Source organism: Silene latifolia, chromosome 2 (assembly GCF_048544455.1).
Source record: "Silene latifolia isolate original U9 population chromosome 2, ASM4854445v1, whole genome shotgun sequence".
NCBI classification, from domain to species: Eukaryota; Viridiplantae; Streptophyta; class Magnoliopsida; order Caryophyllales; family Caryophyllaceae; genus Silene; species Silene latifolia.
Window position 1 is genome coordinate 12,198,084 of NC_133527.1, and position 27,384 is coordinate 12,225,467.

General features: G+C 36.3%; 2 protein-coding genes, 1 long non-coding RNA gene and 1 pseudogene across 23 annotated transcripts; 3 read left to right on the forward strand and 1 right to left on the reverse strand.

Annotated features, from left to right (window-relative positions):
• Positions 1-18,139, forward strand: part of LOC141642283 (uncharacterized) — a 41,268-nt pseudogene extending 23,129 nt beyond the window's left edge.
• LOC141642281 (uncharacterized) lies at positions 1,620-27,365 on the reverse strand. 21 transcript variants are annotated; one of them, XR_012543228.1, is made up of 18 exons: positions 27,034-27,364; positions 25,584-25,667; positions 25,450-25,494; positions 25,309-25,351; positions 25,181-25,225; positions 12,203-12,361; positions 11,936-12,099; positions 10,951-11,011; positions 10,303-10,373; positions 9,984-10,048; positions 8,251-8,295; positions 8,083-8,163; positions 7,752-7,819; positions 6,766-6,814; positions 6,508-6,668; positions 6,169-6,257; positions 1,923-2,008; positions 1,620-1,834 (listed from the first exon to the last, which is right to left on the reverse strand). XR_012543228.1 is itself a non-coding variant. In XM_074451042.1 (17 exons), exons 7-16 carry the CDS (start codon positions 12,042-12,044, stop codon positions 6,188-6,190), a joined length of 780 nt encoding a protein of 259 aa, XP_074307143.1. In that variant the 5' UTR covers positions 12,045-12,099; positions 12,203-12,361; positions 25,181-25,225; positions 25,309-25,351; positions 25,450-25,494; positions 25,584-25,664; positions 27,034-27,363; the 3' UTR covers positions 4,963-5,517; positions 6,169-6,187. The 21 variants fall into 21 exon arrangements, 15 of the variants coding, with proteins under 15 accessions (XP_074307143.1, XP_074307146.1, XP_074307145.1 ...); XR_012543229.1 differs by lacking the exons at positions 1,620-1,834; positions 1,923-2,008 and adding exons at positions 4,963-5,517; positions 5,693-5,864; XR_012543230.1 differs by lacking the exons at positions 1,620-1,834; positions 1,923-2,008 and adding exons at positions 4,963-5,517; positions 5,693-5,885.
• On the forward strand, positions 19,335-19,910 carry LOC141642285 (uncharacterized). Its single transcript, XR_012543235.1, has 3 exons — positions 19,335-19,414; positions 19,502-19,582; positions 19,847-19,910. It is a non-coding gene; the product is annotated as an uncharacterized LOC141642285 (long non-coding RNA).
• Positions 23,735-24,796, forward strand: LOC141633992 (uncharacterized). The gene is made up of 2 exons (XM_074446334.1): positions 23,735-24,572; positions 24,660-24,796. Exons 1-2 carry the CDS (start codon positions 23,735-23,737, stop codon positions 24,794-24,796), a joined length of 975 nt encoding a protein of 324 aa, XP_074302435.1.
• Positions 27,366-27,384: the final 19 nt, after the last annotated feature.

The window sequence follows — 27,384 nt, forward strand, 5'->3', positions numbered from 1 at the left end:
TACCAAAAGTTGTTAATCCCGAATCTATATCCCAGTTCAGACCCATCAGTCTTTGTAATGTCATCTACCGTGCTGCCTCAAAATGCATTGCTCTCCGACTCCGCAAGGTTACTAATAATATTATCGGCCAAAATCAAAATGCTTTTCTTCCCGGACGACTCATCAGTGACACCGACTTTCTTGGCCATGAAATTATTTCTTACATCAACCAAAGGCGAAGTGGTACTCGGTGTTTTGGGGCGATCAAACTTGATATGAACAAAGCTTTTGACAGAGTCTCTTGGCCTTTTCTGTTCCATGTGCTCAAGCTTTTTGGTTTTCCTAAAGCTTTCCGAAAACTTATTAAAGCCTGCGTAAGAACTGTCTCTTTACAAGTGCTTATTAATGGTACTCCTTCAAGACGTCTTTTTCCTCAATGCGGCTTGCGTCAGGGAGACCCCATTTCGCCTTACCTTTTTATTCTCTGTATGGAGATTCTTTCTCTTATGATTATTAAGGCGGAATCAAATCGTTCTATTGAAGGCATCAAGCTTTCCAGGAATAGCCCTGCATTTTCTCATTTACTATATGCTGACGATGCTCTCCTGTGTTTTCGGTTTTCTCCAACTGCCTGTGAGTCTTTACGGGACATCTTAATCTCTTTCAGTGCTTTTTCGGGTCAGATGATTAACCACCAAAAATCTTATATCAAATTCAGCCCAAACACACCGATGATTTGAGAGACCATGTCACAAACACTCTCGAGTACCTTCAAAGCGAGAATTTTGGTATTTAACTTGGTGTTCCAATTGATATTGGCGGAAGGAAAACTATGACTTTTCGAGTTTATTTTAGACAAGATTTCTACAAAAATTCTCTCCTGGGGTGCAGCTCATTTCTCACAACCTGCTAAACTTCTACTTATAAACACTATTCTCATTGCCTCTTTTGCTCATGTTGCATCCATCCTTCCGATCCCTCTTCAAATTACCACGAAAATAAATTATTTAATCGACCTCTTTTGGTGGAAACAATCTCAAAATAAAAGAGCCCAGCATTGGTTGTCCCCGGATATTCTGCAGCTGCCAAAAACGGAAGGTGGTCTTGGTATTAAAAATGCTCGTACTGTTAGTCAAGCTTTGTTATCAAAGACTTTCTGGCGCTGTCATCATCAGCATGCTTCACTTATTTCTACTGTCCTTCGCACGAAATATCAGAAAGACTTTCCTATCCCCGAAAAGGTTTCAAAATACTCTGCTGCGTCTTTTGCTTGGAAAGGTGTGGTTAAAACACTAGTACAAAAATGGCTTTTGACTACGGTTAAAAACGACTTTTGGCTACGGTTCCTCGACCGTAGTAAATCGGGGCGTTGCCTTAGATCAAGTAGTTATGGCTACGGTCAGGAACCGTAGCAAAAAGTGACTTATGGCTACGGTTATTAATAGGAACCGTAGCCTAAAGGGGCTTATGGCTACGGTTATTAAGATTAAACCGTAGCCATAAGTCACTTTAGGCTACGGTTCTCTTTCAACAACCGTAGCCATTTCTCAATTAAATTTTTTAAAAAAAAAAAATTTCCATTAATATTTTTGTTAGATGTAAAGTTTTTATTAAGATAATAATTAATTACAAGACCAATCTTAAACATAGAATTGTCATTACAAATCTAACCGCAAGTCTCAAAGCTAAATAAAATAAGGATAATACAGAGTTACACAAAGAAAAAAAAATTGTACCAAAATCATTGTTATCTATGAGTATAGTTTATAAACAAGCTAACGCTCCAACAATAGTTTCACGAACTATTTAGTACTCGTATTTATAACACCCGCCACAGCACTGTCAATTTTCCCACCTGTACGGAAAATAAAATGGATCATTCATGGATCAAAGTCCGAGCATGCATGAAGAATTACATGATTATAAAGAATCTAAGCATGTACCTCATCTTTATGCATCAGAGTAACAAAGAGTCAAAGACTAATTTAGTCACTTTAGCTGCTTCTTCCATCAATGCTATCTTCTTCTCCTGAAAGCATTATTGCATAAAAGCCCAGCAAAAAAACTAAATATTTAACCAGTGAAACTACTTTAGCTCAAGTTTGTCAAATTATGAACAATTCCATGACAGATGGACGAAATATTCTCTTTTATTTCCGCGATTCCACTTAAGGTAGCAAAATGTCGCATGAAAACATCTAAAGGTAGTAGCTTTAAACTTCTGTTTCGAAAATAGTGTTTCAAATTTCGCCTTACAAGAGAACATAGTATGATATTGGCCAAACATCCTACCTCAGTCTAGTGTGCATTATCACTTAACCTTATCACTGCCTAACAAGCCGGAAATAATCTAAACTAATCTAAACTGCTCCACCAAAAACCCAAATAGCCGAAACAGGAAATGATCCAATGGAGCAATGTTACCAGTATATATGTCACACGAACTGTATCCTCCATTTACCTGGTGGCAAAGGGACGATAGACAGCAACTACACACCGTCGTCCAATTCTTATTATTCGAGGCAATGTTAAATGGAACAAGTGCAACAAATTAGCAAATTAACACTCTGTACCTTCAAATCTATCACATTCTGATTCTAAGCCTATACAAAATTAGAGACTACTAAACCACAACCTATAAAACTTTGGTCGGTAGCGGTCATCATCTTGGCCTGGCCTGTTAACACTTAACAGCGAACAGGAAATAGAGAAAGAGAACTAAATACCGAAACATAACTACTAATACGGACAAAACTCTCTTGTCCTATACTCCTAGCACGACTATTAATAAGTGCACGATGGTAAAATTTCCTAAAGAGCAAAATTGAAACAGTATGCAGGAAATCCATTTTTACTAGAAACTTATGAAGTGTACGACTGTGATGCTCGGACTCTTCAGTTACCCCTGAGAATCCACCGGACACGACTCGGACTCGGATCCCGACACGGATTTCGTGTCCGCCCTCCACCGAGAATTCGGACCCTTCTTGTTTGGTTGAGCCGTAAGCCGTTGAGTTCGAAAATGAAGAATCAAACGAAGCGGTTGAGCTAGAAGATGAAGATTAAATATTTGAAGCGTTTAAGCGATGATGCTGAGTGAAAAAAAAAATGAAGGTTTCAAGGAGGGAGTAATAATTTTGTTGAAGATGAAGGTGATGACAGAGGTGGAAGATGAAAAGATAGATATTGACTAATGTGGGTCAAAGAAGTTGAAGCAGTAAATGAAGGAAACAGGTCTTATCTAATTCAACAAACGAGGTGTTATCTAAGTGTTGTTATTGTTTAAAAAAAAAAATCTTTAGTATAAATATTAAAATTTAACATGTTTTGTAATTACCATTTATAATTTATGTATAATTTTACACTAGTTTCTTATGGGGCCGTGTACTATGTAATATTATAGAATAAAAATGACAGTGACACTATTTAATATTTTTTTAATAAGATCGGTTTTTTTTTAAATAAAAACATTCCAAAAGCTTCTCGTATGCTCGAACGCTTATTACGTCATATCCCACAAGAATAAAGAACTTATGTAGATCAACCAACTAGATAATTATTTATTATCTTAATGAAAAACCAATTTAATCAAACAATTATTGATGATTATAAATTATAAATATTAGGGTTGTTAACGAACCGAGCCGGCAGGCTCGGTTCGAAATTTTTAGCTTCAAAAACTCCTCGATCCTAAAAAAAAAAAAAAACTTGAAGCTCGAGTTTGTTTTGTCATTATATTTTTTTCACCTTTTAAATCTAATTGATATAAAACTTTTAAAAAACAAATAAGAATATAAAATATAAAAACATATTAAAATATTTTTTTTTTATAAATGCTTTAGTAACATATAAGTTGACATAAAATTAATATTATAGTTTTAAAATTATACAAATTATACACATAAAAATATAAACAAACCCAAACCAGATTAATCAAACGAGTATTGATTATAACAATTAACGAGTTATAATGTAAAATGGTGATACAAAGAGCTTGATCGGGAAAAAGTAAGCATGATTAGTCGTAAATTACTTAACTTGATCAATCACCTAGACGGCTATTAGTGAGCTAGTGTAAACCGAGATTAATCGAACAAGTATTGATCATAACTTTATAATGTAAAATAGTGACACAAAGGGTAAGCATCAGTAATCGTTAATCACTTAACTTTATCAATCCGCTAGACGGTTATTAGTGAGCTAGTGTAAACCGAGATTAATCGAACAAGTATTGATCATAACAATCAACGAGTTATAATGTAAAATAGTGACGCAAAGGGCTTGATCGGGAAAAAGTAAGCATCAGTAATCGTAAATCACTTAACTTGATCAATCAGCTAGACGGTTATTAGTGAGCTAGTGTAAACCTAAATTAATCGAACAAGTATTGATCATAACAATCAACGAATTATAATGTAAAATAGTGACGCAAAGAGTAAGCATCAGTAATCGTAAATCACTTAACTTGATCAATCAGCTAGACGGTTATTAGTGAGCTAGTGTAAAACGAGATTAATCGAACAAGTATTGATCATAACAATCAACGAGTTATAATGTAAAATAGTGACACAAAGGGTAAGCATCAATAATCGTAAATCACTTAAATTGATCAATCAGCTAGACGGTTATTAGTGAGTTAGTGTAAACCGAGATTAATCGAACAAGTATTGATCATAACAATCAACGAGTTATAATGTAAAATAGTGACACAAAGGGTAAGCATCAGTAATCGTAAATCACTTAATTTGATCAATCAGCTAGACAGTTATTAGTGAGCTAGTGTAAACCGAGATTAATCGAACAATTATTGATCATAACAATGAACGAGTTATAAATCATTATAACTCGTTCATTGTTTCACAATGCTTACTTTTTCCCGATCAAGAAATAAGAATTTGTGGTGATACAAAGGGCTACGTTACCGAAACCGAAACCGTAAGTCCATAACCAAAACCGAAACCGAAACCGTAAGTCCATAACCGAAACCGTAACCCTAACAATATAATTAAATAAATGTAGGCATGCGTGTAGCATCAAGAATCCCAACAATCAGCCGTTTATGACCCCTTTTCCTTTTCCGATTTTCTATACTTCTTTACATCTCTTCCCAATGGCAATTCATACCAATCAAAAATCAAAAATTAATAACAGATGAACTCTTCATCTTTCTCCATTGAACGTTCATATCTCCTTCAACTATAAAAGGATACAACAATGGCAGTCCTTACCCACTCACCTTACTCAAAAATACCAGATCTAAAAATAATTTGTTTTACTGTTCCAACTTTCAATGGCTTCCTCTTCAAATCAGCTGTCACTTTCCCATCACACGAACTACATGGCAGTTGAATATCACGGGGCCTGCCTAGTGCCCAAGGGGTTATCAAGGTCACCCCTTAGGTAGGTGGTAGCACTAGCCATTGTGGTCACCCTCTAGTCCCGAGAACCTATTTTGAGACCGAACAAGGCTGGACCCATGTTTGTTGGTACTGAAGTGGTGATCATGAGGCGCCGCTCATTGGGTGCTAGAGGGGGAATCTGCCATTGGTTAGCTTTTTGTTAGTATGGTTTCGAGGGGTTAGGAGAATATTTGGCAGGCAAATGAGGTACAACTGTACTAGGAAGGTGATATGAGAATTGCGTGTGATCATACGATGGGAGACTTTCAAATATAGCATAAAAATGGAAAATGAAGTAAAAAACAAAGCCCTACAATCCAGCCTTTGATATGTCAGAACACGAAGCTTCAGTCCATATGATCGCAATTATGTAAGAGTCAGCTTGGTGGAGAGAAACAAACTTCTATTACGAAGAGAAAGGGAGCAATTTGTCATCTCAAAGTGATTGTACTTTTATCAAAGAGCCGTTTGTCATGAACAATGGTCCTGTTTGATTTTCGCCGGATTCTAAGATCATCCACATGAGCAATAAAAACGAACTGGTATGAGGAAAAATGTACTCCGTATAACACAAGTATGAGCAAAAGTTTCATGGTTTGCACATAAAGGATCAATGAAAAGGTAAAGAGTTAATCGGGTTTACGACTTAATCAGGTTTAATCAGCATGCAGGATCGAAACCTTTTGGGCGGAAAATCAGCAATATTAGAGAAGTGCTCAATCGACTGTGTTTGGTGAAGATCAAGCAAAACATAACTTAACCGAAGGCTGAAGCCTAAATGCTAAATTACCTTATGTCAAATGGTAGAGCTATGTTTCAATCCTTTGAAGTGTGTTCACATAAGTGTAACTGGAAAAAGATACGAACAGTTTCCGAAACCTGCAAATTGTAGGATGCTTGTTAGAAAGAGGGAGAAGAGCTAATAAAATAATACCATCTGTGCAGTAAGGTCAGAGGAAGGGCTCCAACATGGATTTTACACGAGGTTCGTGTTGATGACTTCAGAAATAAGTCGGCCAGAGAACAATCATTACATCACAATTTCTTCTGAAGCAGCGTCGTGAGATATTATAATGAGACCGACCCATATTTCATAATAAATCTGGTATTATATGGATTGAAGACCTACCAAACCCATTGGCTCTTGTGTTGTGCCATAGCACAAAAGCTCCGGAAAGGATGTTCATTGATTACAAAGAACAGTCTGTTATTGGAGTGATGCCAGGCCATATAGCTCGACACCCAGATATCAAGGGGTCCACTGTACTTCCGAAATATATTGGTACTCATCTGAGACCAGCAATGAAAAGGAAAAAAAGTTAAATTTTGCAAGAAATTGTATCAATCGCACACAAAACCAAGCACAAAAAAGAAAGTTGGAACTTACGAGTTCCCAAGCTTCAATACTACTTTGAGGATAATCAAGCAGGAATTTTCTGTTACAACAGGAAAAGGTCAATTAGTACAAATAGTAAACAAAAAACTTGATTGTGCAAATAGCAAAGAAGTATTTCAACCTCGAAAAATTTTAGGAGCAAGCATGACCTATGTACTATACTAAAACAGTTCTTCCAGATGAAAGAGACTAGACGGGTGAATTCAGGTGCAGCACATTAGTGCCCTAAATTTAAATCAGGAGAAATAGCATAACAATCTCAGCAATAATTGTCCAGATTATCACTATTTGTAGGTGAAAGAGGATACATGATCGGTCAAAGACGTTATGATACGAGTTGGGCTACGGGTCAATGAAGGAACGAGTTCATTGAAAGTCGGAAATCAGTTTAATTATTTCCGAGAATGATTAAATGTATTTCAAGCTTTCGTTAAACGAGTGAGCTTCATTGGATGATAACGAAATTACAAGTAATGGTTGCTCGTGTTTATCGACTGCTCGTATTGAGCATTAAATCGACGAGTTAAAAGACGGACGAACCTTGCCATCTACAAGTTATTATTATCAGTTTATTTAAGCTAATAAAAGGGATTGATTATCCTATTTAGTTCACTAGCTTTATGGTATTTTAGTAGGTCTTAAATTGCTAGTATTGATGGCCTTAATTAGCTAGTTTAATTTTGTCTTTAGAAGTCTTTTATTTGCTTTAAACGGTTGTCATCTTAAGGCTATTTATAGTCTTGAAGATTTTATTTTTCACTCATTTTCAGAAAGATAGGAAAAATCAAATCCCGTTTTTATGAAGCTCACTCGTTTAATCATTCTCGAGAATAATTAAACTGATTTCCGATTTTCAATGAACTCGTTCCTTCATTGACCCGTAGCCCAACTCGTATCACGTTAGAAACCTTACAAATTCATCTACTCTAGATACAATATTGCACATTGTTTTCATAAGATCAAATCAGTGACTTTACCTTACACCATAATTTACGTCTCTGTGATTGCAGTGGCCAGAAACCCCAAAGCTATCGAAGGTAATTACCTGTGAAAGTCTTTGCAAGTTAACTTCACCAACAAACAACAACCCAATAGGAATCAAGCATGAAATATGCAGTGGGCCAATATAGTAAATCAGGCACCGAAACACAGAAAATCATTTACATAATGTAAAAAGAACAAAGACATGACCAAAAACACTTTTCACTTTTCAGTAATGGTTTGCAATTCTGATCTAGTTCCTAAAATGTGCATTACAAAAATTTGTAAAATGACGCAACATCATGCAACTTAGAAAGAAGATCTCACTGTATCAATGCCTTGAGATTTAATACTATCTCCAACAAATTTGGCAATTAGGGTGTGGTTCCACACTTTTCCAAAACCATCCTGGGAATCACAAGATAATTTCAATATGGGACAATCTGTAAGCAGCATTGTCTTGATGAAATTATGATGTGGCTGTATATACCATACCTGCAACTCCGGATGGTCAAGAATGGTCACTTGGGTAAGAGGAACCTGAACAAAAAAATCAACAACCAAGTCAACAAAACTTGTGTCACGCCACAATTAACACAAATCAGAATTCCTTCACCATTGTAGTCAAAGCACTATCACGTTAAAATTTATAGGGCTAGATTTCATTTTCCAGCCGTTCTTTGGGAAATTAATCAGACTCCTATCTCTCTTGAGAGAATAAGGATTCTCATAAATTTTCCCTCCAAAATGCTTCTACTCAAATATGGAAATAAATGTTTCTTTTGTTAATCTATATCCTTTCATTAAAAAATAAGTCTTTTCATCAAACTATAATCATTTTAATAAACTCTCAATTATAATCTTTTAATTAAAGTAGAATAAAAAATTAGTGAATTATAAACTACAAAATGCTAAATCTTTCCTTTACGCATTATCATAACTTGATGAATCCATTTTTGAAATAATGGTCAAAAATAAAATATTCGTCGTTTTGGGTCGGTTTTGAAAATATTTGTCAAAATGGTGTCCACGTAGGCTCGGGATTTCTGGACCTAAAACACGCCACTACCAATGGCGTGTTTATAATGAGTAGGGAAAGAAACTTCATTAAAAAATGGACTAAAACAAACACGCCATTGGAAATGGCGGGTTTCGGAGGGGAAACACGCCACCCCCTATGGCGTGTCTTACGTAATTTTTTTTTTTTTTTTTTTTTTCAGAAGGAAAAAAATTGTTGTAAAGACACGCCCTTTGCTAATGGCGTGTTTGGATCTAGAAATCCCGAGCCTACGTGGACACCATTTTGACAAATATTTTCAAAACCGACCCAAAACGACAAATATTTTATTTTTGACCATTATTTCAAAAATGGACTCTAACTTGATGCATACTTATTATGTATAAAATAAAACTATAAAATGTTATTACTAATTTCGCGAGGAATTTTTTTTTTATTATAGCAATTTGAGAATATTTATAAAATGAAATCATTAGCTTTTGAGGTATAAAAAATATTTTCACTAAAACACATACTTCATGACATTTTCCCTTGATTAGTTCCGAGATCAATTTTTTTCTCAAATTAAAATATAATGAGATGAATTATGAAAATATTTATGGTGCCAATTTAAAATCTAAGAATAATACATTAAAATGTTAAAACCTCTATATATATACCGCGCATGCATTGTGAGGGAACTAAACTAGTTATCATCAAACAAAAACAACTTGACTTCTAATCACTACAAAGAAGAGACCAACCATATACAACCACTACCACAATGTCTCCTAACTATAACTAGATAAAGACTTAAGAAGGGTCGAATATACACAATCTTATCCATGTATTGTCAGCAAAGAGAAAGTGGTTCCAGACGACACTTTGATGCTACTTCTTAATCGGAAAAAGTGCACAAAGATTAGTGAACCGTTTCTAATTCCGTCATGCTTCGAAGCAAAAAATAAGTGAGTCTTTAACTCCGTCACAAAAGCATTACCCCAATGCCCCGAAGGCTTGTGCAAATGATTAGGTAAGTGGGGTTGGATATATACAGTTTTACTCTTTTGTTAAGAACACAAAGAGGCTGATTCTAGATGACCAGAAAATTATTGCCTCCAGTAAAAATAGATCATGAGGCCAAACAAATAATATTCAATGATTTTAATAGTTATCATGTTCCAGAACAAAACAACTCAGAACCAGGTTAAAACTAGAGCAACTATATTACCGTCAGGGTTCCACAAGCCTTGTAGAGCTCATCTTTTCTAATGTTGCCCATGCCATCTGCGTTACCTATAGAAAGAAATTAAACAACATGATGGAGATAAGAAGACAAAGAAAAAGTTAACAATGATATCATAATCCGCCTCATAATCCCTCACGCGCATGTAGAGAGTACATTGACATCATAGCAGCAAATCAAAAAATAATATCCGCAAGCTGCAAGCTTCATCCATTAAAATTTAGCAAGTGTTGAATTTATTAAGAACTCAAAAAAGGTGAAGATAGATATAAGCCACAACAACGAACTTGGAAATGTGCCTTACCTGTTGACAAACACAAGACGTGAATATCATGCCCTCTTGATGTTAGGTAATTAATAGTTGGAGTGTAGAACCTGGTGCAATTCCAAATAAAAATCTATTACGCCAAATAAAGAGAGAGATACATAAGATAAACAGGCAAAATGACAATTTACATCCAGAAAGAGAGAACAAAGCTATAACAAGAAATTGTGATAGTTTACATATGCATTACTCTCTCTGTTCTCGAAGATAGTTAACGTTTGCTTACAGATATGTTTTAATGTAAGCACAAATAAGAGAAGTGGAAAGTCACGCATTCATTCTTTTCCACACAAAACGTGTCTAAAAGGAAATTAAACTATTAATTGGGAACAGTATGAAAGCGTTTTTGTCCTTGTTCGTTCCTATAGCGCAAATACAACAGAACATATTACATACACTTGTTTATTTATGTTAGCTACCGTTGCACAAACGTCACAATAAGGCTCCTAATGGCAGAAGCTATGTGATAGCAGAAATGTGATTCTGCAGACATAACCAAATCTTCTCTAATATGTCAACTATACCTAAATAGATTAAGGACACGTTGATGAAGGCAATTACTTATATATACTTCAAGGTTAACCCAGGAGAGCTATGTACGTCTTGGCAAGTAATCAATTAACTTACATTGACTCGTCATCAGGATGGGCGATCACGAGCAAAAAGGCCTTCTTGAGCTGAGTATCACCTGTTTTTAGCCAAATAATCTCTATCATTGGAAGTAATAACTATACCAGTTTAGCAAATATAACTATATACTCCGTTAGTCTGCAGAAACTAATTTCACATGAAACTGATTCAAGGTACAAGACACCAAAGTAACCACAATCACATTTTAGCCTACGATAGTGACCTACACGACAATAAATAGCTGTTCTTGCAAATGCAAATATGGTACATCATCTGATCTTGCACAGATGGATGACCACATCAATTTTTCAAATTTCGTAAACAGCTTGCCATTATAGGATTGAAGGAAAAATGGCAACTTTTGAAGTCCTAAGCAACTTAATTTTGCTCATCTCGTAGACTTTGCAAGAATGTGTACACCAACTATACAACAAACACCAAAAAACCAGAAACAGATTTCTAAGCTCAAATAACTTCTTCTCTGACCAAAAAATATATACCCTTTTCCAAGTTAGCATGAACTTTTACAAATAATATTCAAAATGCAACAGAGAAATTCATAATAAAATACGGATTAGGCATTATGAAATGCGGGTTAGGATCCTTTAGAATCATAAAATAACTCTACATGGTAGAGTTTCTTAAATATGGTATTAAAGTCATTTATCACATTTTTTGTGTTAAATCACAAATATCACCATTTATTATTGTTTTACCCCTTCGTCCAAATCATTTGTTTACCTTGATTAGAATACCCCTTGCAATGAATAAAAAAAGGTAAACAAATGAATGGTACGGAGGGAGTACCATGTAATCATCAATGGTAAACTCCACCAACAGATGAAGTACTCCCTCCATTTTCTAAAATCCTCCTCGAGGCTCGCTTATTTTGAAAAGTGGGACAAACACGGTGAAAAAGATATGAAAACAAAATAATACATTGAAATTGAACAAATAGTAAGATAAAAAGAATACAACCCACCATAGTTAAAATGGGAAATGGAGGATGGAAAGAAAGAGATCATCAAAATTCTGAAAATGGAGGCAATCCACAATACAAAGATGGAAACAGCAACCACAAACCAATCCATTAATCAGTTATTACCCAGAAAGTATGACTGAAATTAGGGTAAATGATTGCATAACCTGCAAATTGAGCAGAATACAACATTTGAAGATCAAATTAATGGTGGGAAAACAGGAGATGGAAATCTAAAATACCATGAATATGAAATAGGGGAGTTATTACCGTGATTTGAGCAGGAAATGCAGAGATACTAAGAGTTCTGGGTTTCTGAATGTTTGGAAATGAATCTCGGTCACCTGATGTAGAGTGTTCAACTGTTGACTGTTGGTTTTTTTTGGATGTAATTCGGTATGTCCATCGTCACACACTCACACGTGCTCTCTAAACCGGTAAAAAATGACACGTACAAAATACGAAATTAACGGATATGAGTTGGAGTTTAATGACCTATTTATATATATAAAGGGGCTTTTGATTTGCGCGTGGGTATGAGTTTGGAATCAGGAATTATACCCGGGTGGTATGGGTTTGGAACTTGATTCCTCATACCATGTATATATATATATATATATATATATATATATATATATATATATATATATATATATATATATATATATATATATATAGAGAGAGAGAGAGAGAGATTTAGGATCGGGTGAGAACGAACACTCGGTGAGAACGGTGAGAACACACTATAACTCTAACCATCTCAATCATTAAAAACAAATACCACTCTACTCTCTTCACTACTTGCGTCGATCATTTCCCCAAAAAAAAATCCCCAAATCAATAAACAACAAAACCTATTAATCATTAATGGCTAGAAACAACAATTCACTCATCAATGGCCAAACTCCCTCCGATTTCTTTGGCAGCATCAAATTCCCTCCTTTAAAAACTCCCTCTGCTTCTTCCGCCATCGACATCGCTCACCTCACCTTCACAGGTGTGTGTGTCCTCATTGGAAAACACAAATCCGAGCTAGTCTGACGGCGAATGTCTAGGTTGAGTGCAACAACGCGGAGTCGGAATGATCCGATACGACTCGGTGGGCGGTGGAGCAGTTAACGAAACACGCGGCAGAACTCAAAACTTAATTGATGTATCTACAACACGACATGATCGCTACCGTGAACGATGCGTCTGACTCGGGCCATGTAATGCGGAGGAATTACTGCCTTAGTGTAGATTAATTATTATATTGTTTGCAAAGTTAACAGAATTGGAAGAATTGGAAGAAATCTTGCATTGGTGTGGATTATCAAATGAAATCAAGGTTATTTTATGAGTAACATGTACGAAATCATATTTAGAAGCAATTCGTCGAATTTGACAGTATTTTAGCTTTAGGTAAGACTTTGTGATTAAGTAGTGATTGTGAAATTAATGGAATCAAATGCATTGCTGGCTTAGTGTCAACTTACTACATTAAACTAATCTTTAGTTACAATAAATTTTGATTCATATTTCAAAAACTTTCTGGGTTTATAATTTGGGGAAAGTGTATCTAGGAAAGAAAAAAATGTATATACATTGTAATAAAGCGTATCTAGAATTTTGACGAACATCCATTAACAGATGCCAGCGACCTTCATCACCGTCAGGCAGGCGTTTCCTTTGCGACACAACTGCTGCCCCCATTCGCTTTCTCTTCATCTATACTCCAGTCATTGTGCTCGCCGGATTTCCATCGACACACTTCGCCGACACCACAACTGATGTCGACTCTAACTCCGGCAACAAATCGGGCTTTTTATTTCACCCTAACATTCTTGTTCATCATTTCAATACCCTTGCTCTTATTAGCTTCGCCGCCATCGACTTCGAACAATCACAGCAAATCATCGGCCACTCTTACAAGCGACGATGCCAGACTAACTAATCTACATTAAGTTTCGATGTATGTACACTAATATTTGATGTATCTTGCCACTTATTTAATGTATCTCAACATAGATACACAAAATTAGTTATTATGTATAACAAAATTGATCTGAGATACATCAATATATAAACATGATTTGATGTATCTAAACCAACTGTGATGAGTCTAATGGTGCTGACGGAGAGAAAACCGCCGTCGTCTGGGCCGGAGGAAGTGGAATTGAGACCAAAGGTTCATGAATTAGAAATCCCGAGCCTACGTGGACACCATTTTGACAAATATTTTCAAAACCGACCCAAAACGACAAATATTTTATTTTTGACCATTATTTCAAAAATGGATTCATCAAGTTATGATAATGCGTAAAGGAAAGATTTAGCATTTTGTAGTTTATAATTCACTAATTTTTTATTCTACTTTAATTAAAAGATTATAATTGAGAGTTTATTAAAATGATTATAGTTTGATGAAAAGACTTATTTTTTAATGAAAGGATATAGATTAACAAAAGAAACATTTATTTCCATATTTGAGTAGAAGCATTTTGGAGGGAAAATTTATGAGAATCCTTATTCTCTCAGTAGATAGGAGTCTGATTAATTTCCCAAAGAACGGCTGGAAAATGAAATCTAGCCCTATAAATTTTAACGTGATAGTGCTTTGACTACAATGGTGAAGGAATTCTGATTTGTGTTAATTGTGGCGTGACACAAGTTTTGTTGACTTGGTTGTTGATTTTTTTGTTCAGGTTCCTCTTACCCAAGTGACCATTCTTGACCATCCGGAGTTGCAGGTATGGTATATACTGACCACATCATAATTTCATCAAGACAATGCTCCTTACAGATTGTCCCATATTGAAATTATCTTGTGATTCCCAGGATGGTTTTGGAAAAGTGTGGAACCACACCCTAATTGCCAAATTTGTTGGAGATAGTATTAAATCTCAAGGCATTGATACAGTGAGATCTTCTTTCTAAGTTGCATGATGTTGCGTCATTTTACAAATTTTTGTAATGCACATTTTAGGAACTAGATCAGAATTGCAAACCATTACTGAAAAGTGAAAAGTGTTTTTGGTCATGTCTTTGTTCTTTTTACATTATGTAAATGATTTTCTGTGTTTCGGTGCCTGATTTACTATATTGGCCCACTGCATATTTCATGCTTGATTCCTATTGGGTTGTTGTTTGTTGGTGAAGTTAACTTGCAAAGACTTTCACAGGTAATTACCTTCGATAGCTTTGGGGTTTTCGCCACCGCAATCACAGAGACGTAAATTATGGTGTAAGGTAAAGTCACTGATTGATCTTATGAAAACAATGTGCAATATTGTATCTAGAGTAGATGAATTTGTAAGGTTTCTAACGTGATACGAGTTGGGCTACGGGTCAATGAAGGAACGAGTTCATTGAAAATCGGAAATCAGTTTAATTATTCTCGAGAATGATTAAACGAGTGAGCTTCATAAAAACGGGATTTGATTTTTCCTATCTTTCTGAAAATGAGTGAAAAATAAAATCTTCAAGACTATAAATAGCCTTAAGATGACAACCGTTTAAAGCAAATAAAAGACTTCTAAAGACAAAATTAAACTAGCTAATTAAGGCCATCAATACTAGCAATTTAAGACCTACTAAAATACCATAAAGCTAGTGAACTAAATAGGATAATCAATCCCTTTTATTAGCTTAAATAAACTGATAATAATAACTTGTAGATGGCAAGGTTCGTCTAGTCTTTTAACTCGTCGATTTAATGCTCAATACGAGCAAATCGATAAACACGAGCAACCATTACTTGTAATTTCGTTATCATCCAATGAAGCTCACTCGTTTAACGAAAGCTTGAAATACATTTAATCATTCTCGGAAATAATTAAACTGATTTCCGACTTTCAATGAACTCGTTCCTTCATTGACCCGTAGCCCAACTCGTATCATAACGTCTTTGACCGATCATGTATCCTCTTTCACCTACAAATAGTGATAATCTGGACAATTATTCTTTGAGATTGTTATGCTATTTCTCCCGATTTAAATTTAGGGCACTAATGTGCTGCACCTGAATTCACCCGTCTAGTCTCTTTCATCTGGAAGAACTGTTTTAGTATAGTACATAGGTCATGCTTGCTCCTAAAATTTTTCGAGGTTGAAATACTTCTTTGCTATTTGCACAATCAAGTTTTTTGTTTACTATTTGTACTAATTGACCTTTTCCTGTTGTAACAGAAAATTCCTGCTTGATTATCCTCAAAGTAGTATTGAAGCTTGGGAACTCGTAAGTTCCAACTTTCTTTTTTGTGCTTGGTTTTGTGTGCGATTGATACAATTTCTTGCAAAATTTAACTTTTTTTCCTTTTCATTGCTGGTCTCAGATGAGTACCAATATATTTCGGAAGTACAGTGGACCCCTTGATATCTGGGTGTCGAGCTATATGGCCTGGCATCACTCCAATAACAGACTGTTCTTTGTAATCAATGAACATCCTTTCCGGAGCTTTTGTGCTATGGCACAACACAAGAGCCAATGGGTTTGGTAGGTCTTCAATCCATATAATACCAGATTTATTATGAAATATGGGTCGGTCTCATTATAATATCTCACGACGCTGCTTCAGAAGAAATTGTGATGTAATGATTGTTCTCTGGCCGACTTATTTCTGAAGTCATCAACACGAACCTCGTGTAAAATCCATGTTGGAGCCCTTCCTCTGACCTTACTGCACAGATGGTATTATTTTATTAGCTCTTCTCCCTCTTTCTAACAAGCATCCTACAATTTGCAGGTTTCGGAAACTGTTCGTATCTTTTTCCAGTTACACTTATGTGAACACACTTCAAAGGATTGAAACATAGCTCTACCATTTGACATAAGGTAATTTAGCATTTAGGCTTCAGCCTTCGGTTAAGTTATGTTTTGCTTGATCTTCACCAAACACAGTCGATTGAGCACTTCTCTAATATTGCTGATTTTCCGCCCAAAAGGTTTCGATCCTGCATGCTGATTAAACCTGATTAAGTCGTAAACCCGATTAACTCTTTACCTTTTCATTGATCCTTTATGTGCAAACCATGAAACTTTTGCTCATACTTGAGTTATACGGAGTACATTTTTCCTCATACCAGTTCGTTTTTATTGCTCATGTGGATGATCTTATAATCCGGCGAAAATCAAACAGGACCATTGTTCATGACAAACGGCTCTTTGATAAAAGTACAATCACTTTGAGATGACAAATTGCTCCCTTTCTCTTCGTAATAGAAGTTTGTTTCTCTCCACCAAGCTGACTCTTACATAATTGCGATCATATGGACTGAAGCTTCGTGTTCTGACATATCAAAGGCTGGATTGTAGGGCTTTGTTTTTTACTTCATTTTCCATTTTTATGCTATATTTGAAAGTCTCCCATCGTATGATCACACGCAATTCTCATATCACCTTCCTAGTACAGTTGTACCTCATTTGCCTGCCAAATATTCTCCTAACCCCTCAAAACCATACTAACAAAAAGCTAACCAATGGCAGATTCCCCCTCTAGCACCCAATGAGCGGCGCCTCATGATCACCACTTCAGTACCAACAAACATGGGTCCAGCCTTGTTCGGTCTCAAAATAGGTTCTCGGGACTAGAGGGTGACCACAATGGCTAGTGCTACCACCTACCTAAGGGGTGACCTTGATAACCCCTTGGGCACTAGGCAGGCCCCGTGATATTCAACTGCCATGTAGTTCGTGTGATGGGAAAGTGACAGCTGACGGTGTTGGCCAGAGATGATTGGCAGATTCCCCCTCTAGCACCCAATGAGCGGCGCCTCATGATCACCACTTCAGTACCAACAAACATGGGTCCAGCCTTGTTCGGTCTCAAAATAGGTTCTCGGGACTAGAGGGTGACCACAATGGCTAGTGCTACCACCTACCTAAGGGGTGACCTTGATAACCCCTTGGGCACTAGGCAGGCCCCGTGATATTCAACTGCCATGTAGTTCGTGTGATGGGAAAGTGACAGCTGACGGTGTTGGCCAGAGATGATTAACAGATTGATGTTGATCGGATTCTGACCTGTGTGGCTTACCCTTCTGCTGATGTTGCCATTGAGACTCACAAGAGGAACTCCCTGATAAATTTTATTACTGTCTTTTTTTTTTTTTTCCGGAGGGAATCAAATTATTACAGATTTCACTAGAGTTGTGGAATGATGAAGCCTGTCTTTTTGTTCTGTATGAATGTTAACTTTATTCTAAATGGAGTGTTATGTTTGTTCAAAAGGTGTTATGTTTGTTCAAAAGGTCTTTTGTGTATGTGGGTTTTACATTTATTGTAGAACCGGCGTTTTATTTTAACTAAAGTAGGCAAACAAAAGAAATTTATAACTACTTTCACAAGAGAAGTTATGTAAAAGAAGACGCGGGTTTACAATTACCATAATGTAAACCGTTTTATGAATGATCTAATCGCAAGTAAATAATCTCCCCGGTCACCGGCCTCCACTCTGTTCACTGGCCTCCACCCATTGTAAAACCAATGAAAGTTTTACTTTGTTAAAAGAAAAACTTCGGTCACTTAAATTTCATCGAGTTTTTTATATGGGTGATCTCATTTATGGACATAATTTACTTAATCATGAACACGAATGACCATTATACCCTTATTATTTGACCTCATTTACTATTTTGTTTTAAGTCCAATAAACCTGAAAAATTACTACCACCAAACAACCACGGGATTTCTAGATCTGAAACACGCCACTACTAATGGCGTGTTTTGTGAAGGAAACACGCCATTAGCACTGGCGTGTCTTTACAACAATTTTTTTCCTTCTGAAAAAAAAAAAAAAAAAAAAAATTACATAAGACACGCCATAGGGGATGGCGTGTTTCCCATCCGAAACCCGCCATTTCCAATGGCGTGTTTGTTTTAGTCCATTTTTTAATGAAGTTTCTTTCCCTACTCATTATAAACACGTCATTGGTAGTGGCGTGTTTTAGGTCCAGAAATCCCGAGCCTACGTGGACACCATTTTGACAAATATTTTCAAAACCGACCCAAAACGACAAATATTTTATTTTTGACCATTATTTCAAAAATGGATTCATCAAGTTATGATAATGCGTAAAGGAAAGATTTAGCATTTTGTAGTTTATAATTCACTAATTTTTTATTCTACTTTAATTAAAAGATTATAATTGAGAGTTTATTAAAATGATTATAGTTTGATGAAAAGACTTATTTTTTAATGAAAGGATATAGATTAACAAAAGAAACATTTATTTCCATATTTGAGTAGAAGCATTTTGGAGGGAAAATTTATGAGAATCCTTATTCTCTCAGTAGATAGGAGTCTGATTAATTTCCCAAAGAACGGCTGGAAAATGAAATCTAGCCCTATAAATTTTAACGTGATAGTGCTTTGACTACAATGGTGAAGGAATTCTGATTTGTGTTAATTGTGGCGTGACACAAGTTTTGTTGACTTGGTTGTTGATTTTTTTGTTCAGGTTCCTCTTACCCAAGTGACCATTCTTGACCATCCGGAGTTGCAGGTATGGTATATACAGCCACATCATAATTTCATCAAGACAATGCTCCTTACAGATTGTCCCATATTGAAATTATCTTGTGATTCCCAGGATGGTTTTGGAAAAGTGTGGAACCACACCCTAATTGCCAAATTTGTTGGAGATAGTATTAAATCTCAAGGCATTGATACAGTGAGATCTTCTTTCTAAGTTGCATGATGTTGCGTCATTTTACAAATTTTTGTAATGCACATTTTAGGAACTAGATCAGAATTGCAAACCATTCTTTGAAAAGTGAAAAGTGTTTTTGGTCATGTCTTTGTTCTTTTTACATTATGTAAATGATTTTTCGTGTTTGATTGCCTGATTTACTATATTGGCCCACTGCATATTTCATGCTTGATTCCTATTGGGTTGTTGTTTGTTGGTGAAGTTAACTTGCAAAGACTTTCACAGGTAATTACCTTCGATAGCTTTGGGGTTTCTGGCCACTGCAATCACAGAGACGTAAATTATGGTGCAAGGTAAAGTCACTGATTGATCTTATGAAAACAATGTGCAATATTGTATCTAGAGTAGATGAATTTGTAAGGTTTCTAACGTGATACGAGTTGGGCTACGGGTCAATGAAGGAACTTAGGGGTTTTAAAATCGAATTCCGTCTTTCTTTTATAAAAACTTAAAATTTAAATCGAGAGAAAAGATTAAAACGATTTTTAAAAACCGAAATAGAGTTAAGGCTCCGAAATGAACCAGGTAAAATCTATAAGAAAGTGGTTGGTGAAAAAGTGTAATAAAGGAGAGAAAAATAAATAATTTAATTTTTTTAAATTAAATAAAAAACATTAAATCTGTCAAAAAAAAAAAAAAAAAAAACATCAAATACTAAAAATCCACATGTATCATTTCCCTCCCCTCTCCGTCACCATACTCTCCTCAAGCCCCAGAACTCTCATATCATGCTCTATTACTCTCAACCATGTCTGTCTCGGTCTTCCTCTGCCTCTAGGGACCTTTTCTGTTCTCCAAGTCTCGAGCATCCTAACTGGTACGTCCATAGGTCTCCTTCTCACATGGCCAAACCATCTTAGTCGGTTTTCCATCATCTTGTCCTCTATTGGCACCACTTTTACCTTTTCCTTAATCACCTCATTCCTTAACCGATCTTGCCTTGTATGTCCGCACATCCACCTCAACATGCGCATCTCCGCCACACACATCTTTTGAATGTGATAATGCTTCACGCCCAACACCGGAGCCGTAAAGTAGGGCAGGCCTAATTGCCGTGCGATAAAATTTTCCCATTAATCTTTGGGGCATATGTTTATCGCATAGAGACCCTGAAGCACTCTTCCATTTCAACCATCCCGCTTTAATTCTGTGAGCCACATCTCCGTCTAACTCCCCATCTTTTTGAATAATAGATCCTAGATATCCGAAGAAATCCGAACCCTCAACAACATTTCCATCGAAAATAATACTCCCCGCCTCTGTCGATCTCAACCCCGCCACCTTAGTGAATTGACACCTCAAATACTCGGTCTTACTCTCGCTCGGCCCTAAACCCACGAGTCTCTAAAGTCTGCCTCCACAATTCCAACTTTCTCTCCACCCCCTCTTTTGTCTCATCAATCAACACAATATCATCAGCAAACATCATACACCAAGGGATGTCGTCCTGAATATCCCTTGTCAACTCATCCATAACTATGGCAAAGAGAAAAGGACTAAGTGCGGAACCTTGATGCACCCCGATGGTAATAGGAAATTCTTCCGTTCTCCCAACATTAGTGCGAACACTTGCACTAGCCCCCTCATACATGTCCTTTATGAGGTCAATATATTTTCGCGACACACCCTTTCTCGCCAAAGCCCACCAAAGTACTTCTCTTGGTACCCTATCATATGCCTTTTCCAAGTCAATAAAAACCATATGTAAGTCCTTCTTGTCCCGATGGTATTCCATCAACTGTCTAATGATAAAAATCGCATCCATAGTCGATCTCCCGGGCATAAATCCAAATTGGTTTTCTGAGATGTCTACACATCTCCTAAGCCTTTGCTCGATAACCCGCTCTCATAACTTCATCGTATGACTCATAAGTTTAATTCCCCGATAATTGGAACACTCTTGAACATCACCTTTGTTCTTGTACAAAGGGACAAGAGTGCTTCTCCTCAAGCCGATGGCATCTTGTTGCTCCTCCAAATCTTGTTGAAGAGCATGGTTACTCATTCGATCCCTTTCTCCCGAAGCACCTCCAGACTTCTATGGGTATACCATCCGATCCCTCTGCTTTCTTTGACCCCATCTTCCTTAACGCCTTTCTAACTTCACTCTTTTGTATTCTACGCACAAATTCCCGATTCACCATGCTTGGTGTTACCTCTACATCCCCAAAACCTTGTTCCTGATGTCCAATGAAACATTATAACTCGTTCATTGTTATGATCAATACTTGTTCGATTAATCTCGGTTTACACTAGCTCACTAATAACTGTCTAGCTGATTGATCAAGTTAAGTGATTTACGATTGTAACTCATTCATTGTTATGATCAATACTTGTTCGATTAATCTCGGTTTACACTAGCTCACTAATAACTGTCATTTGATTGATTCATTGTTATGATCAATAATTGTTCGATTAATCTCGGTTTACACTAGCTCACTAATAACCGTCTAGCTGATTGACCAAGTTAAGTGATTTACGATTCTTCGATGCTTACTTTTTCCCGATCAAGAAATAAGAATTTGTGGTGATACAAAGGGCTACGTTATCAAAACCGAAACCGTAAGTCCATAACCGAAACCGAAACCGTAAGTCCATAACCAAAAACAATAACCCTAACAATATAATTAAATAAATGTAGGCATGCGTGTAGCATCAAGAATCCCAACAATCAGCCGTTTATGACCCCTTTTCCGATTTTCTATACTTCTTTACATCTCTTCCCAATGGCAATTCATACCAATCAAAAATCAAAAATTAATAACAGATGAACTCTTCATCTTTCTCCATTGAACGTTCATATCTCCTTCAACTATAAAAGGATACAACAATGGCAGTCCTTACCCACTCACCTCACTCAAAAATACCAGATCTAAAAATAATTTGTTTTCTTGTTCCAACTTTCAATGGCTTCCTCTACAAATCCCAACATACCCAATCAACAAAATTCTGCCCAACCCCAAAGACCAAGAGGAAAAAAATCGTCCCCATTTGATGAATCCCCTTTATGGAACCACGTTACAGTTATACGTATTCCCGCTTCCGGTGGTAATCGAACATGGACTTGTAACTATTGCGGCAAAAAGGTTAATGGTTCTTACACCAAAGTTAAAGCACATTTGCTTTCATTCTCAAATGAAGGTGTAGACGATTGCCCAAAATTGTCGGATGAAACGAAGCGAATGTTATTCAAAGAGCACGAACAGGCTGAAGAACGAATAAAAAAGAGGGAACAAGAAGCAAAGAGGAGACAAGAGTATGTTACTTTACCTTCTGGTTGTGATTTAAAGCAACAAAAACGAAAAAAAGGGACAATAGAAGCAAGTTTTAATTTCGCTCTTAGAGATGAGGTTGACAAAGAATGTGCTCGTATGATCTATGCTTCTGCCTTGCCATTTTTTCTTGTCAAAAATCCATACTTTCGTCAGTTTCTTCTCAAATTATCAAATAGCAACATACCTGGCTATGTTCCCCCAAATTATAATAGGTTGAGGACAACATTGTTAGAACAAGAAAAAGCCCATGTGGACACTTTGCTTCAACCTTTTAGAAATTCTTGGAAAAAAAGGGGGGTTTCATTATGCTCTGATGGATGGGGTGATAGACTGATAGGCGAAAGAGACCTCTTATCAATGTCATGGGTACTTCTGGGGGAAAGACCATGTTTATTAAGTCATTTGACACAAGTGGTAACATAAAAGATGCTGAGTATGTTGCTTCTTTGTTCACTGCGGTTATAGAGAAGGAAGGGCCTGAAAACATTGTGCAAATCATCACCGATAATCTTTGGAAATTTTAAGGCGCGGGTTTGATCATTGAGGGCGGTATGCTAACATTTTCTCGGACTCCATGTGTGGTTCATTCCTTAAATCTAGCCCTCAAATCTATATGTGAACCCCTTTGCTATTTCAAGCCACCATGATGCTCGTAAGTGGATTTCATCCTTATCATCGATTGCAATGAAATTGTTAACTTTGTCAATCAACATTATAAGGCCTTGACAATTTATCAGAAATATACCAAGCACATCTTTGTTAAAAGTGTGTGAAACTCGATTTGCTTCACATGTTATCATCCGAGCGACTACTTTTGGTTAAATCTGCTCTTGAAAAAATGGTGATGGATCCTAATTGGAAAACATTTAGGAAAACGAACGTAGAATCAAAAGCTGATTATGTTAAGCAGTGTGTAATTTCTGATAGTTGGTGGGATAAATTGGAATATTTTTTGAGTTTTACATCTCCTATATATGATATGATAAGGTGTGCTGATTGTGATGACCCTTGTCTGCATCTAATATATGATATGTGGGACTCTATGATAGAAGAAGTTAAGGAGAAAGTATTTAAGGAAGAAGGAGAGGACTTAAGTACTGGATATTCCAACTTTTTTAATATTATCCAACAAGTTCTGGAAGCTAGATGGAACAAAAGTAACACCCCACTTCATTGTATGGCTCATTCATTAGTTCCAAAATTTTATAGTCAATTTTGGTTACAACGTGCTGCCGGGACCATTCCAAGAATAGCACCAAATGAAGATCATGAGGTATCTCTTAATAGAGATAAATGTTTTAAAAAATTGTTTCCAAATCCTGATGATCTTAGAAGAGTGTATGCTGAATATGGAATGTTTTCTGGGGGATTGGGATTTTTTTCGGAACCTCATGTTATGGAAGCAAGAGTTCATGAGGAGCCACTTAGTTGGTGGGCAAGTTATGGATCATGCACACCCATGTTACAGGCTTTGGCTAATAAACTGCTTTCTCAACCGGCATCGTCATCATGCTGCGAAAGAAATTGGAGTGATTTCTCACAGATTCAAAGTGTGAAAAGGAATAAGTTAGACTCAAAAAGAACTGAAGATCTTGTTTATGTCCACAATAATTTGCGGTTGTTTACCCACAAAACTGATGAATACAAGAGAGGCCCGTCAAGCTATTGGGATGTTGGTAAGTTATTCTTATACATGAGCTTAATTAGCTACCTTTTTGCTGTTAATAAAATAATTTGGTGACTCTTTTCCTTTGTTTTTTAAGGTGGTGATTCACTTGGTGTTGATGCTGACATGGATGCATTTGCTAATATTATTGCCGAAGATCCTACTATTGAAGAAATGTTAAGGAATTATGAAGATGGAGATTATGGAGAAGATGAGAATGCTGTTTTGGAATAGATGATTTAGAATTGTTCTCTGTTTTTGTTCTTTGTTTTGGAATGGCTAATGGGCAGCCTTTGTTTTGAATTTTCATGTAATGTTCAGTTTGTTGAACTTTTTCAAGTTTTTTTTAAATGAATGAGAAATGCCAGTTCTTTTGTTATATTATTAGGTCTTTGGATTATAGTTCATAAATTAATATTAAAATATGTATAATATTTTTATTATTTCAGAAAAATGCCGAGTCCAAAATAACTCGCGGATCCTTGTACCCGAGTCCTTGATTTTTAGATTTGAAGGATCGGACACTCGGATCCTTGTGTCCGAGTCCGAGCATCACAGGTGTACGATTGTTCCGTAGAAATTAACATTAGTAGTAATCATACATCATAAAATACTTACATGTTCAGGAAGCTTTTTCCATGTTGATCAAGCAGATTTCCTTGTCTGCGTAAATGTGTTCAGAATTAGAGAATACCAAAATGACACGATAAATTGGCAGGTTCAAGCAGCAGGTTAACATTACTTACCCTGGCGTAGTTCAACCATGGGTTTTTGCTCTTGATTTTATTCCTGAAAATTAAACATTAAAATTTAATCCAAAGATGAAAGAACAGGATAATCCTCATGCCAACTTGTTATCTTTTTACCATTTAAGTTGGATGACATACAGTAATATGTAGAAGCCACGAATACGAAGTTTGCCAGCATCCGATCTGACAGATTAATGCTATGGTCAGTATTCATTAAGGGAAACAGACATTTTTGATGTTTTCGATGAAAAAAAAAAGTCAAGAGAACATACCTAGCAACTACAACTTTGCCCTTGTTCGTAGCAATAGTATAGCCCTTGCTCCTAGCAATAGTATAGCTCTTGACTTCCTCTCTTCTAACAATTACATACACAAATAAGCTAACAGGCAATTAAAATAGTTCACATAAACTGAACAGGCAATTAAACCAGTGAGCGACAACGTTAGAACAATGACTTCATACAACAACAATTCATGGCGACGTAAGAAGGGGAGAGAAGCAATGCAGTTTAAGACAATAAGGTAGATAACAATCATTAACAAGTTAGTTGTTGTAAAGAATAAAGCACTCTAATTCAACATATTTAAGGCAACTTAAGTGACAGAACTCTGTCCATCAGCTACAATACCCCTAGATGAAGCCAAGGGATGAGTATTTGTTATTGCGAAATCATCGTATTAAGAGGAAGGTCGCTCCTAGTTTAGCAAGAAACTTCCATTTTACTGGTCCCTAAACACCAACCAACATGACCTAACATTACCTATGTACCACGATAATTTTATCATCCCGTCTTTTTCCTTTTTTTCTACAATAACGGGCACTCAGTGCTTCCAATAAATAGCACAATTCACTTCTCCCCCAATCCGGATATGTTGCGGACAATTAGAGACTTCAATCAGAGCGCATAAAACAATCCCAACCATCCTAATCTTTGAGTTCAGACCTTAGCGGTGTTGTATCAGGACTTGACCCTCCTTCGTACAAATGGGCTACTCCCAATGCAAAATAAATTCCACAAAAGAAATAAATGGTCTTTCTTTCCCATTTTATTCCTTTAATACAGGTATTGCTCACAAAGTGAATTGTAAATAATACATCTTTTAGTTGTTTTCACTAGCAACTAGAAGAAACTTAGATAGTAATATTAAGTAAGTTTTGATGCCCCCTAAACTCTATCACAACCGAGAGAAATCCCACTAAACTCTTGAGAAAAATCGAGAAACCATTTATGAGAAGGACAGTTAACAAGTACACACACTACACATTCACGTATAGGCTGAACATACAAAAACAACCTGATATCTTTATATGTATATTAGCATAATGTCAACTTTGACTCAACCATAAACTCTGACATATAACAGAAAATCTGAGGCCGAAACAAACTCTATAACCCGACGATTGCCCTCAGCACTACTTTCTAGCCATTTATAATACAAAAATCCCGCAACAAACTCGAATAACCCGACAAAACAATGATGAAACAAGAATAATTCAAGGGTTTGCTGAGTTAAAAACCATTCGCAAACCAGAAATAGCACCCCCTTAAAGACAAATTATTCAAAGTTTGTTGAGTTAAAAACCATAAAAAACAATGATAAACAAGAATTGGTACTTTGGTTGTATTTCAGAGAAGAATCATCATATATTCGAACAGAAAAATCATCAATTTGAACGATATTATTTTAAAATACAGAAAAAATTAGACAAGAGTTACTTACCACAAAATGAAGAACTCAAGGAAACCAAATCAATTGACGAATCTTAATTTAGATGCCGAAGATCAAAGGCGGCGGCGTTAGGGGCTATCCAGGATGGAGGTGAGGGCGTTATGGGCTGTTCAGGATAGGATCGTATCGACGACGACTCGCTGTGTGCGGTGGAGGGGCGGAGAGGAGGTGAACTAGGGATGGAGATCAGAGTAAGGGTTGAGAGTGTGTGAGAGTTACAGATTGAGAAACGATTAATGGAGATTTCCGATAAGGTTTTGTCTTTCCTTTTCCTCTTATATCATACGATTATACGGAGTATTATATTTGTTTGTGGGCCTTAGGTTATTACAAATGGCCACG